Source organism: Pleurodeles waltl, chromosome 7 (genome assembly GCF_031143425.1).
Source record: "Pleurodeles waltl isolate 20211129_DDA chromosome 7, aPleWal1.hap1.20221129, whole genome shotgun sequence".
Classification (NCBI taxonomy): Eukaryota; Metazoa; Chordata; class Amphibia; order Caudata; family Salamandridae; genus Pleurodeles; species Pleurodeles waltl.
In genome coordinates, this window is record NC_090446.1 from 1054721168 (window position 1) to 1054735955 (window position 14788).

At 43.1% G+C, this 14788-nt stretch overlaps 1 protein-coding gene across 1 annotated transcript in view; it reads left to right on the top strand.

Annotated features, from left to right (window-relative positions):
- ERN1 (endoplasmic reticulum to nucleus signaling 1) overlaps window positions 1-14788 on the top strand; it is a 371447-nt gene that overhangs the window by 135206 nt on the left and 221453 nt on the right. Inside the window, exons 3-4 of the mRNA XM_069199936.1 lie at window positions 6868-6901; window positions 9842-9914. Coding sequence (XP_069056037.1) covers window positions 6868-6901; window positions 9842-9914 — 107 coding nt within the window. The remainder of the gene's footprint in view (window positions 1-6867; window positions 6902-9841; window positions 9915-14788) is intronic.

The window sequence follows — 14788 nt, forward strand, 5'->3', positions numbered from 1 at the left end:
TGATTAGATTGGCACCGACGCGAGAGTTATCAGGTCTGAGGAAATTGAGCCCAAGACCTGCCGAGGCGGGAATTGAACCCTGGTCCCAGGCCACACCTCTGCATCAGGGTCTGCTGCTCTAACCATTGAGCCACACTTCTCTGCAAGGGTGATGACGTATTTGAATGCGTCATGATGCATGCATGTGCTTATGGAATGACACAGCTGTGCTCATGAGTGTGTTGAATGATTGCATTTATTGTGTTGCCTGCTGCACAGCATCGGCAAAACTCATTGGCAAAGCCAACGGGTTAAAAGGTGAGACCTAAGGGCTTTGCCACTGCTTATTTCCAATTGAAGGGCCAACACGGGAAGCCTGCCTGCTTATTGCAATTTTCTGGTTTGCCGGTACCCTTTTATTTTCGCGGGACTGAAATGGAGGAGAATACACTGGTGAATAACACAAAACTGTTTGAAGTGAATGCTTTCCGAAACTGTGAAATCAGGAAGAGACATGAGAACCAGCACATCAAAAAAGCATGCTACAACATCTTCCTGCCCCAGCCGCTCGTTCATTCACCTTCTGTGCGGGAAAGCAAGCAACTCAGACTGGTATCAATATTGATGGGGGCCCTACATTGAGGAATTGCTCGACTCTTACTGTGAGTTATAATATTAAAGTCTGGGCATACCTGTTGCACTTGGGCTTTTTTTTTTTTAAACTCATATTTAATACAATAGGAATTCCTGAAGTACGGAACCATCTGCGCAACCCAGCCATCTTTCCTCCCCCAAAGTAAGTTAGACAAAAGTGCACCAGTTTGATAGGTATATCGTTCTTGTGTTCATTTGGTGCATTTTTCTGTTTTTCTACATTTTTGTTCAGCTGTCTGAGCGGAAATCGAAAAATATAGCTGTACAGTATGCATGTGTGAGTTACAGTTATGTCTGTTATGCTGCTTATAAAAATAAGTAAAAGGAACACAGCCCTGTATTATCTCAATAAAAGACGAGTTGAAAATAATTGCTTTTAAATTATTTAAAAAAAAAAAAAAAATTCATGGATGGCAGCATGCCCAAGAAAAATGCTGAGAGCGGCCATGGTGTGTCCCTTGCCTTTAATTGCAAAAATGAAAATGTTTATAATTAAAGCAGAGAAGCCAAGAAGTCCCTGTTTTTTCCCCCCAGAAAAAGCCATGGTAATCCTTCAAAAATGGTGTGGGAGATGTTACGGGAGACAGCCCAAATTTTACCTCATTCGGTTCTCCCACAGTGAACTGGGTCAGTGACCATGTTAAACATCAGTTTTATGAGGCAATGTGTACCTGTGTTAGGGCACCTCCCCAAACATCACATTAGCACAGTAGTACAGCTCATTAAGTAATGAACTCCACTCAATAACAAATTCTACAGCAATAAATAGTTTTATAACAAACATTTCAAAATAGACTCAGAATAAGTGCCATGAAGGCTCTCAGGCGCAAAGTTATACAGAGTAATCAAAAATCAGAAAATAGTCTGATTCCCAATGGACAGAAAATAATCAGGGAAACGGTCTAAATCCCTAACAGAGCAGAAAAGTCCTCCCAAAATCAAGGGGTTCTTAAATACAACTATTGCATAGAAAATTATCAGTACTGCAAATTCATTGTGGTGTGAGCAAAATCAAAATTTCTTCAGCAAATCAGAACACTGGTACAATAAGCGCCATTACCTTAACACCTAAGCAATATCCCGTTCACCATCTTCTATACTAATGTCATCAGACATGTTCGAACAAATATGAAATATTTAACACTAAGACTTTATCCAAATGAATAAACCTAGTGAAGGAACAGAACTTATCGATACCGGTTACAGTTTTAAATGCGTACCATAAAAGATTCGAAGTAAGCAGGGCAACAACAGCAGTGGAAATAAACTATTATGACATCATTTTCACTGTGCTGTGCAGAGCCTGTGGAGGGGAGAGGATGAGCGCAGTGGGGGAAGCATGAATGAGCGAGAGAAATAACTTCCATCTTGTTCAAAATGGAGTTTCACACATGAATGCAGCCTTACTGGAACATTAATAAACGCAACCGTATGGTCTAGAAATGTAATTTCAATTGTAAATTAATTATGTTAGTTCAGTCTGTACATGTAGAAGAATGTGAACAATTGCATAGAAACCGTTAATGTTGAGGCACAAAAAAAACAACAACAAAAAACATTTTCACAGCGATAATGTAAAAAAAATAAGAGAAACAAAAACCCAGTAAAAGCAACCAGTTATTTGCACCCCTGCCACCATTAGCTACCTCAAACCCATGTCTTGTTTGGTGCTGGCCCATTACTGTACACTAATGAGTTTGTCTCTGAATTGTGTTCTTGAATTGCAGACTTACATGAAACTTGTTTATTCCTTCAACACCCCAGATTCATGAACAGATTTCAAGGTGTGACGGCCTTTGCCCTGTTTTCTGGAGTTGTGTCTTGGAGGAGAATGCGTTTTTTTCCCGTTCGGATTGTATATTCTTTCCCTTTCAGCACGGATGTGATCAGGTTGCCGAACTCGAGCACTCCAGGAAGATTTTGCTGAGCAAATTTCCTTAGCTATTGGTTAAGGGCATAAACCACGTAATGGAATAAGGAGGGAAAAAAATCTGTTGTGCCTCAAGCAGTTGTCATGTTGCCCCGCTTTTTTAGGTAATTCTTGTTCTGTGATGGGATTCCAGTGGGTGCTTCGCAATCACTTACTCCATATATGTTGACCATCAGTGGTGAGAGAAATAGAGAAATTATTTTTCTCTAGGCGCCGCTGTGCCAGTTCTGATGTTTCAACCAGTGATGGAAATAAAGGACTGGAGCAACTGCAGGTGTTTGTCTTTAAACCCTCCCCCCTCTAAAACAAAAACAAAAAAGAAAGAAAATCCACTTTTAAAGGTTGGCCAATAAAATCTTGTAGTTGATGGGCCATGTGGTGAGGAGAGGTCAGGCAGGATTAAGGTCCCACTGGGCAGCATCCAAAACGGAGAGGTGGGCTTGGCAGTGTCCCTCCCAGTGAACACATCAGTTGGGACTTTTTAAAACTGAAGACCTGAATACTCTTCTGCTCTTTGTAAGGATGTTGCTCTGTAAACTTCTGAACTTTTGGTTGATTTTGTAAATGTCCACCCAGACCCTGGTAACCTGCACAGGACGCGAGCCGTACCTTTGTTTCTTGTAACTGCATCTGCTGTTTTGAGCTACTTCTAAGGTATATAACCACCCCAGTAAAAACCACAGGCACGTGGTAAGTGCTTTCGTCTCACTGATTTTCAAAAATAATATAGTGGTGGCCATTTACAAGCATTGTTGGATTTCGGTTTGTTCCTCTATATTTGCGAAAATGTTAGCCCCATCCTTGAGAGAGTTTGTGTAATCCCCCTTTGTTGAGCAAAGCGCCCTACCCTTCTAAAGAGAGCCGGCCCCTTGTAGGCCGAGGCCACCATTAGGAGCGGCCCGTGAGCAGGACCGGAGAGTGTGGCCCGGAGGTACTGTTAGAGGCCGGTTCCAGTCCCTCTGGGGATCAGACAGTACCAGCAGGGCACGGGGAATCCCCGTGGGTTTGCTACTTTGCTTGTAGTTGCATGGGCAAGGGAGCAGAGCTTCGGGCGCATGAGAGACTACGAGCACCTCGCGCCTCCGCTGCGTTTGCCTCAGAAATAGTGCCCTGAAAACGCGTCCTTCAGACGCCGCTCCGAGCGGTCTCCGGGTCGGCGCTGGCACTTCCAAGCTTTAGTTAGTAGCCGTGTAAGGTGCAGCTCTGCCGAGCGAGTGTTTACCTGTAGCGATATTTCCTCCCTCTTGCATCATGTAGGCTCTAGCGTGTGTTGGAACACTCGGCGGATGTGAAAGACAAACAAGGGCTGCTTATGTCGAAGCTTATTTTTCGCCTTCCTTCCCCCCTGAATTAGGTATTTTTTCAGCAGTGGCATGCTTGAGTAGGTAACGCAGCTTGGCTGTGCCCTTCAGTGTTGCCTTTTAGGACTGCGTGTGCGCCGCTGTAAAGCCCTTCGTGGCGTGCAAGGAAGCTGGCGGTGCTGCGTTACTCCTGCTCTGCTCATGTCCCGCGCTCTTGCAGTTTGGTGATTGGAGTCGCCCGTCCACTGCTGTATCTCGTGTGCACGCCCTTCTGTTTCTGTTTTTTTCTCATATAGTTCTCAGTTTGTCTGTAGGGGAAATCTGTCTGTAGCTTATACTGAAATGTCACCGAATCGGCGTCTGCACACTGACGGTAGAAACCTTATCATTGCATTTCATGTACTTGTATTTATAGAGGACTTGTACCTAAAGACTGTAGCGGGCATTATCAAAACCGTACTTAACAGGGCCTGAAAAGGGTGTACAAAGGCTTCCAGAAACTGTTCAGAAGGAGGTTTCAGAGCTTCTGACCCCATGCAAGGGGCGGAATAGCGTCCAGAGAGGGAAGGAGTTCACCCTCACGGGAGCCAACATGGCAGAATATTTGAAACTAGATTGGAGCACGCAGCTGGGAGAGGGTGAAGACCAGCCTACATTGGGTGACAGAACCTAGGAAGCAGGAAGAAATAGAGACCCGAAAATGAGAAAAGTGACCATACAACAAACGCATCTGAAGACCTTTCCCTGTTTGTAACGCCGTTCCCTTCTCCAGCTGTGATCTAGTGGTAGCGTCCGGTAGGCCTTTACCCACCTAGAGGGACCTTTTTTCATCTTCAGCGCACTCAGCACCAACCCCGGATGAGCAGATAGAAACGACTCGAAGGTGAGACAGGTGCCAGCTTCGTCCTTTTCTCAGACGTCTGTTCCCTTAAGTGTTGTCCCGCTGACACTATGCCCTCGACCCCGGCTGGTTTTCCTTGGTGTCCTAGGAATGACGGCCTGAGTGTGGGCCAGTTGCTAGCGCTACCGTCCATAGTGTCAACGTACTAGCACTACACCCTGCTCAAGCTCCCCTTTGACCTGAAGCTGTCGGGCAGGATGCCCTCTTCTAGCAAGGCAACCACCAGTTATAATTTTCATGCCAGACTTATTTAAAAAAAAAAAAAAAAAATCTGTTTTGTCTTCCAATTCTAATTCCCCCCTCCCCCTCTTCCTTTAGCATTCCGAATGCCTCCCTGTTTACAATATAAACCCTTTCATTTGAAATGCACCAATAGTATTCCCTCGGTAGCCTTCCATGGGCGCACCCTCATCTAAATGAAACTGCATCCCCTACCTCTCATTCAACAAGACATAGAAGTTTTCATGCCTTAGTTCTCCGGATGTTCTTCAAGGCCTTCATGCATGCCCACTAGGCTTAGATGGTCGAACTTCCACCTAAGCAAACGCCAGTCTTTGGGAGAGAAATATTGCTGTGGAAAATGGCTGCATGAGCTAGAGATGAAATTCAGTTGGACTATAATCTGCAAGTGAAAAATGACTTGTAGGTCCTAAAAGGATGACACATTTGTTATTTTTTCTTGGATCTCAGAGCTTTGAATTGTTAATAATGTAGATTTTTTAATTGGATTTGGTTTCTGCATTCTTTTCGAAAAGATCAGCATTCCACTTTGAGCTTCGAAGTTGAATTGATTGGATGTCATTCACTTCTCAGTGATAGGACGTAGAAGTGGTGTCATTGGTGTAAAATATGGCACAGTGTTCCACAGTAGCCGATCCCCTCCTATTAGTACGCATCTTTGCAGTTATGTTGTAGTCCAGCATAGTATATGTGTACTACTTACAAGCAGTGCAGCTGATTGAAACACAAGGGATCTTGGGTTAAGGAGTGAAGAAGGACCTAACTATTTGCTAAATAAATATCTTCCTGTGTGCCCTGCTACACTCCCAGAAGCTGCAGCAGTCCCCACCGGTGACACTGCTCTGCTATGCACTAGATCCTTGTACTCTCCTCAGGACCCAATGCTATAGATTTGCCCTTTGTGTGGTGAAAGAGTGAGGAAGGCCCAATGCTTAATTTGTAAAGAAAAACGTGCCGGTGCCCAAAGCCGCCCTCTTACATATGCGGCTGCTGCAATTAAATGTGCAAGCAGGGAATACTGAGGCAGCGTAATCCTGAAGCCATCTCGGGCCTCTTTACTCCATTTATAGCCACTCCCTATCCCTTTAGCCCACTCCTGCAGCTTTCTGGTATCTCCCTTTGTAACGCTTTTTCATTTGTCTCTTCCTCTGTCTTTCCAAATGTGTCTTTTGCTCGCAATAAATGCTTGAGGCAGAAAATTAAGCACCGGCCCTCAAAAATAAGTGCCGGTGCTCAGCACCGCAAACAACAAGCACAAATTAAGCAATGTGAATGACCCAACTATTTGCTAAATATCTTCCTGCGCGCCCTGCTACACTCCCAGAAGCTTCAGCAGTCCCCATCGGTGACTCTGCTCTGCTAAGGACTAGATCCTCGTACTGTCCCCGCGACCCATCGGTACAGACCTTTTGTGTGATGATCTTACTTTGAAGTAACTGTGCCTCAGGGGATGTGGGTGAGAAGTTGTATGTGTGCGTGGGTTAGGTGTTACTCGTGCTGTGTTGCAATTTTGAATCTGTATGCACCGTTCTGCGTTATTTTCGGCTCCTTTATTGTACTTTATTGTATGAATCAAAAGGGCCGTTTTAATGTGGAGCAACTTCACTGGGCCGATATTCCTAATTTAGACTGGAAAATTAACACTGGGATAGAGACCATTTCTCTATGGTGCCAGGGCTTTAGTTTACAGTAAGTATTTTCCCTCTAACTACAGTGTACTTCTCAAAAAGGTTTTCGAATATTCCTGTACACTGCATGGTACTCTGCACCAAGAAGGTGTGCCTGTTAATTGTAACGTTGTCTCAACTCTGGCCTTTGGCTTATTTGCATAATTTACTTCTTCCCCTCTTTTTTTTTTCCAGATCCTGTACTTCAAGTTCCTACTCATGTTGAAGAGTGAGTTTTTTTGTTTACTTGCCAATTTTTTTTGCTGTTATTTGATTGCTCATTTTAACTGTTAAAATGCTGTTGAAAAACTTGCATCTATAGTTCACATTTTGTTAATACTATTAATGAATCACATGTATACCGGAGACCTCAAGGCACTAAGGGCCAGATGTATCAAAGGTTTTTACCCATTCTGTGTCTGTGGAAAAAAGTGTTAGTATATATGGCCCTAAGTAACACTCATAAGAAGGTGACGAAAACTAAAATATCTTTTGTTAAAGGGTTTCTGAAGATGCTCATAGAAGTGATGGTTGTGATCTCACGCTGGAGCGCATTCCAGCTTCTCCTCCTCCATCTGACTCCTTTAAATCCAGGAATTACAAGCAATTTAGACTGAGAAGAATGCAGGCTCTCAAATGACGGTGAAGCATTAGCCATTTCTTGATGAACCCAGGGGGCTCCAAGCAGTGCTCTCTGGGTGGTAAACTTAGCCTTATGCGCTTTTGCCTTTATGTTTAAAATTCTTTCTGGAATTCTCCTGTGCCTAGCCTGCAACGAGAACTGCTGTTTCACTCTTGTACTGCTATGCTACTCTCTATACTCATGGTCTCTGTTAAACGCTCTGTTGCTCCTGGGCCTTGTGTACACTATATAACAGCACTCAAACAAATACATGAATAAATATTGAACACAAGCAATACTTCGAGTGGTACTGATTTTTATGTGCAATGACCAGTAGTGAAAGCATGAGGGGAAATTGATCTTTTCAACTGTGAGGATGTATTTTTGGGACTTGTTAGAGTTCCAGTAGGGAGGAGATAGCACTCATTTAGTTTGGAAAAACATTCCACACAAGAGGTGCACCAGCTAAAAGGATTGGAACATTGCATTGAGTGTATTTCAGGGTGTGTGGCTGGGGGTGAGAAGATGAAGTTACCTCTGCATTGTGAAGTTATTGCTTGCAGGAGTTCAGCACTGGTGATATGTAACCCCAATAGAGTCAGGGGCAAGTTGGAACTGAGTTGTGGATGGCAAACCTTTCTACTTTCACTAAAGGTACAAGTTTCTGCCTTACACCTGGAGTTTGAAGGATAAAAGCACTAATTACCAAATTCCCCATTGATCCGACTTCTACACCATGAACACAGATTGCTCAGTGATGGAGCGAAGAAACATGCTTTGTGTTTGTACTTGAACAGAATACCCTACAGAATGTCTGCACCAACATTGGATATCTTATTTGATCCCTCAATGTATGAAGTCCTCCAACAGTGCAAAGCAAGAACACTCATGGATAAATTACAAAGTTTCAACTAAATGGTACTAATGAGATCTCGCTCTGACTTTCAGTTGATTAACGTGTGTTGCCCTTCTAGGGCTAGGATACCATTCTTCCCAAGTCCATGGCTGTATCATTCAATGATAACCTTCCTGCTCATGCCAAGATGAGGTACTACAGAAAAAAGTCCAAACTTGCTATGTCAATTTCAGCTCGGGTTAAGAGGCTAAATCTCTGGAAGTGCTCACAATGTAGTAAGAGAAAGTTAATCTCTCTAGTGCCGTCATTGGTCTTTGGTCATCCAAGACTCAGATGTTCTCCTAATCATCTGCAGTATGCAACTGCCACAGTTGCGTAGCTGACATGTCCCAAATTTTCAATCGGGTCATATTCATACTCTGATCTCACCTAGGGAAAGAAAAAAACATGGCACCATCAACATCATGGACCAGCTAATGGTATAGCTATGTTAGTTCACCCATTGGCCTGGGAAACAATAACTCTCCAAATCCTTTCTGACGGCCCTTGGAGGCCACTGTTGTGAAGGTAGAATACCTCATGTATTTAGTTTTCCTTCATTTTCTGTGGGTCGTCACATTCTCCCAGTTATCTGTGAGCACGTTATCCAGACTCATTTTGTTTCTCTTGCCTCCTCCAGACTCAAACACATCCAATGTCTCTGGCTACCCCATGCACATTCTGCAGCCACTATGCTTGTGAGGCTTCCAGTAGGTGTTCGAGCATGAAGTCCTAAGAAACAGATTTGCGTAGCAGTCATTGGCTTTTTTTTAATTTTTTTTGCATTTGCTGAGGAATCCTCTCCTTGTGCGGCAATTAGTGACTGAACCAAGATGTCACAGTAGGAGAGATCTAATGGTATTCATATCTAATGTTCTCTCCTGTTTAAAACATTTCAGTTGATTCCTCTATGATTGTACAATAAATTTACTCTATCTTCTTTACAAGTTCCAGCGCAATTTGTCATTTTGCTTTAGAAGACCCTTCAATAAATGAGTATGAAAGAACTGATGAGGGTTCTCACTCAAGGGAATGGGATTTGGCTGCCTAGGGCCTAAAGGTGCAGGGGTGTCTGTGCTTAACATAATGATCAGCTGCGAGTCAGCTTTTGGTCTTGCCACTTGGTGTGAAGGACAACAGTTGGGAATAGGAGTCCATAATACTGGTAATAGAGGAGTTACTAAAATGGTAATGTTTTTCTTTTTGTTTTATTTTGCAATTCATTGCTTTTACGAAAAACAAGGAGGAGCACCACCATCTTCAGGTAGCATATTTTCAAAAGCAAAAAAACATGACTTTAATCCCCAGATATTGTTCTGCTGTGGCCGTGAAACCTTGTGCCCAAAATATGTGTTAGTCTAATGAAGAGGAATAGTTTGTAGATGATTGTATGTTGGTTTATGATTAAAAAGCAAAACTAAAAGTTTTGTACACATTCCAGTCAGATAGACATGATTTAGCAGAGTAGACTGCACTTGCTTTAGTCTTGATGTTGCAGCCATCTACTGTGAACTGTGCCTTGCTAGACCTGGAAATATTGTGGAATTTCCAGCTACCTGGGTACAATCCTGGCCAGTTCTAGAAAACCCTACCCTGAATAAATAGAACACTGTTTGCTTGATTAATTTGTTGTGTCTATATTTACATTTTAGGCCTGCCTTTCTTCCGGATCCAAATGATGGAAGTCTTTATACACTTGGTGGCAAAAAGAATGAAGGCTTGACAGTAAGTTCAATAGATTTAATACAGGGCTATCTTGGTAACACCCTTGGCTTGGTTAGCCTGTTCTTTTCTAGTCTTTTTCTGTGAATACATTTTACAATTTTGGCTTTGTACTTGATTACATTTCACTCTATTTTACAAGCTTATTTTGACACCTTTCCATCGTCTTTCTTTATGTGCTCACTTTTTCAGATAAGTGCCTTTTAACAGTGTAATGTAAGCTTTTTGTTAGTGCATCATTCAAAGCCTATATGGGTGTGCAGTTTGATAGTGTGCAATGTTTACTTCAATATTGTATATGTGCCCTATCAACTGCTGCGCTTTTGATCGAACTGTCTGTAGGCTAAGATCTGTGGGCTAAGATCTTCTAACTGTAGATCTTTTATAGTACCCAATTTCAATTACAGGCTTTTACAAAGTTCTGAAACAGAATGTTTGCAGTACATGCTTACTGCCTCCTTACCAAGGTATGATAGGTCAATGGATTAATGAATTCCCTGCTGAAAGGCCAACATCCCACCAGGTCCTCCATGGTGATATACATATGCAGATTTTATTTTTGAAATTGTTACCATTATTATTATTATTAAAGACCATATTACTGCTGCTATTACTACTCGATGCCACATAGGAATGCCACCACTCTGTTTAGCCAATACTTAAGAACTCGTTTACATTCCTTTCTCATGTATTGGCTTTCTTTGCCTAGAGTGTGGACTTTCCTGGTCCAATAGATGTGCTGATGGAATAATCTTGTTGCTGTGTACTTAAGACAAGTGCTAGGGTGCAAGCATTTTATAAAATGCTTTGAGGTGGCTAACATGCCAAATTCCTTCCCAGCTAGACACATTTAAAGATGGAGAGTTTGTATTTGTTAAAAGCGTTGAAAGTTGAGAAGCTTAGTAAACCATAAACTAAAGACTTTTTTCAGATCATCAGATGTGGAGGCGAATTAACTAGATTGTGTCATCAAGGTATCCACAGTCTTGCTCCATCACCTTTTTCGTTTTCAGTCAAATAAAGAGGAAAGTGAACAGCATTTGCATCTGTTATCAGCTGTAGTTCCAACAATCTCTGTTATGACACTTTACCGACATTTGCATAAATGCACACTTCTACGATTAGAGGTGGTTTATGAGATTGTTTGGTTCATCGCTGCATGTTTTTGCACAGAGCAGAAGTTGCACAAAAGGATGGGGCCATGAGCCCTCTTTCTTGTCAACCAGCTCAGAATGTAGTCCTCCTCATGCCCACGTACAGAGGCAACCTTTTCATCGTTAACTAGGTCCAAGGGCAAACTGAAGCAGAAATCATTCACATGGCGTTCTCATTTGGACTGCCCTGATTACACCTATTATTCTCAACATGCTTTGGGTTTCCTTTTCCGTCTGTTTGTTGTAATAGGTATATCTATTATCTCTAAATGTGTAACAAATAAAAGCCTATATAACTACGAATATTTTGACCTGCTATATCAAACCTGAGGCATATGGCCTGCTCTAATGTGTAGAATGGGGTCGGCAATACGACTCATTAAAGAGCACTCATGTCTTTCCCAATAAATAATACTTTAATCAAAGACTCAAAATTGGACTAAAACAAATGCAAACATGACGAATTTTAGGTAAGTAAAAGTGCTACCATCCCAGCTTCTTTTTTCCCTCTGGATTACTTGTTAAAGAGTCTTTAGTCTTGTATAAACACTCCTTCCCTGCCCTCTAGCAGTTCATTCATCATCAGCTATTTAACTCAAAACCAAGTGCAAGTCTGTTCTCCATCGAAATCAATGTCTTGGTCATTCTTCACACAAATACACACAGTACCAGTAAGCTACGTGGCAGCATCTCCAGAATCTTTGCTCACACCGTAAAGTAAGACCTAGATACAGCTCCGACACATCTGAGAAAGTGTCTCAAAGGTATTTAAGATTTGTGGTTTTCCACTTGAAGAGGCAAATCGAAACAGAGATTGTCACCCTGTTTGTATGTGCTGTTATGCTCTCTTGCCCACTGTCATTTTGTTCACGTATAGGTTTGGGCTGGAAACCCAGCCTCGGTACCACACCTCTGTTCCATGGGCAAATTTGGGTCCTCTAACTGGCAGCAGTTTGTGACAGATCTCTTCAGTTACTCCATACCTGTTCAGCTGGTTATGGCTGATTTAGTGGCTGGTACAGGATTGGGCGATGGGCAAGATCTGTATCAGGTGTCTTATGTGAGTTTAAGAGGATTAAGCTACAGTTGGCTGCCGACCTCTGAATGTTCTAGTATTAGTATCCAGGTGTAGGAGGTAGTTGAAAAGGAGAAGCCCCACTCTGCAACACAAAATGGGGGAGACTGGTTTCCTCCATAGTTCCATTGGTGATTCACAACTCACTGATGTGCAAGTGCCGGAGGAGGAAACTATGCTAGTGCTTGTCACCAGCTGGGCTCATCATGCTGACTCGCTGTAGTGATCAGTCCTAAGGTGCACAGATACCTGTTTTTGACCCATTTCGGAAAAATCCTCTTGTCAAATCTTGCAGTTTAATATGAAGTTTAGGATCTGGTGTTTGGAAAAGACCAGTGTTGGTGCAAGGTCACATGCTGATGTGAGAATAGACGTATTTATTTAAATGTATATTTTGATCGGCATGCGATCGCATTGATCTGCTAACAGCTAAGTATTTGGACCATTAGTGCTCCAGATGGACTAGAGGGGATGTTTTTAACTGCCTTCAGTATATAATTGCATAGTTTCAAAGTTTCATTTTACTACACCATGTTAAAATATGTGTAATTTACTTTAGACTCTGAAAATGCTGCAAACTATGAAACGTGGACAATTTGATCTCTGTTGTTTCTATAAAATTATTTATTTTCATCACTAGTTTGGATCCCAAAAACTAAATTTAGATTGCACTTGAGAAACGGTCTGGAATTTCCTTCCAAAAGGTGCAGTAGAAATCTGAAATATGAGGACCTTCAGGAGGAATGGAGCAGACATCACCCTCACCTAATTGGATATCGTTTGGCTACTTTAGAATGTGGTGAATTTGATACCAAAATGGGCACTGTCTAGGCTTTTACAACCTGACAGTGTCTTGTACTACAATGATAGTTATAGGTAGACTCCCACTTTTCCTATTCATTATGATGTGAAAACATGTCTGAATCCCGTATGTATGTCACAAGTCTCCCTGTATAAAGTGACTTTATAAATTACTCTTTAAACATCTAATTTGCTTTAACACCCATGGCATGGCAGCAATACCACACTGAGTAGAATACCGACTGTTAAAAGCATCCCCCAACAGTGCTGTACCAGGCCAGCCCCAAACACTGAGACCTATCTAGTGTCTGGTCACTTAATTTCAATTAATACTGCTAACTAGTGCCAGTTACTATCAGAAGGGTAGTTCTGTATTGTAATATAGGACTTTGTTGATTGAGAATTAATCTATTGGTACACAGTTTCCTCAGTGTCTTTGTTTCCCATATCTGATATGCAGTTCTAGCCACAGATTCCTTACCTTAGAATGATCCCCAGGCGTCAGAATGGATCTGGAAATTGTTTTGTGAGCATGCTGGTAGGTGGCATTGTTTGGCTCCACAAAAGTGAGTCTATAGAGGCACCACCCCAACGCGCTGATGTCAGTTATTTTCTTTCTGGGCAAGTCAGTGCAGATCCTGAGAAGAGCTATCCCTCTCCCAGTTGCTATTTGACTGACCTTTTTCAAACTTTGTCAAAGATTTTTTTGAGACATTGTCTTCTGGTGTGACAGGGATGTCTAAGAGGAAAGATCATTTTACACCCTGTTGCGCCTGTCACCGGCAAATGTCGGTGACGGACCCACACCTCATCTGCCTGTAGGTTCTCGAGGGCGACCACGATGCCAAGATTTGCATTTATTGTTGTGCCATGCACCCCAAGACCTTGAGGAAACAGTCCCTCAAGTTCCTTGCCGTGCAGTGCTGCGATGGTCTTGATTGTGGTCATTAGGGAAGTCTCAATATTGGTCACAAGCCACCGATTGTCTCAGTCAAAGTCATCTGGACGTTTGAGTAAGTTCCACGGGTAGAAGAAAAACAAGACATCAAATAGGTTTTTGACTTCGACCTGCCGTCTTAGTCATCAGGCGAGACAAGGGAATGCTGGCATTCAAGGCCTGCCTCCGCAGTTGAGCCTGGGCCATCTCCGTGTCTCCTAGAGTTTCCTGGAGCTGGAGCAACCTCCGCTCAACTCTGAGCTTTTTGAGACCACGTTTCTCATATTTGGGTGACCCATCCCTGCTGGCACACCCTCAGGCCCTGCAAGGTTGGAAGGTGCCCCTCCTGGATTTACACCTGCATGTTCAACACCGGCACTAGTTGGGCCCCTTGCACCCATGGACGAATCTGGACCGACACCAGTCAAGCCACCTCGACCTTGACCAGCTTCTGTCCCATTTCCAACGTCCTGTGTGCCACCGCTCCCCTTGTTATCACCAACTCTGACACAGAGTCAGGTTGCTGCCATGCAAATCTGACTCTAGCACCGACTGGAGGCATTCAATCCAGGCCGGAGCCTGAACCCTATTCCTACAGGCTAGGACTTGGGGAAGATTGGGAGGGCCCAGTGGACCCTTATGAATACCAGTCCCTAGACCCCAGTGAGGACAAGTGGTGTGAGGATTTGGTGGATGCTTGTGGACTAGACACCTCTCCAGATACTCGTCTGGTGTCTCCTCCTACTGTGGCAACGGAGGAGGGAGCCTCATTTGCTAAGGTGATGAGGAGGGCAGCTGATGTCTTGGACTTTCAGCTTCCCTCCTTGGCTGTCAGGATGAACATCTTGACGGTGATGCTTCAGCTGGGAGTCACCCCTTCTGAACCAATTCTCCCTTTTAATGAAGCCCT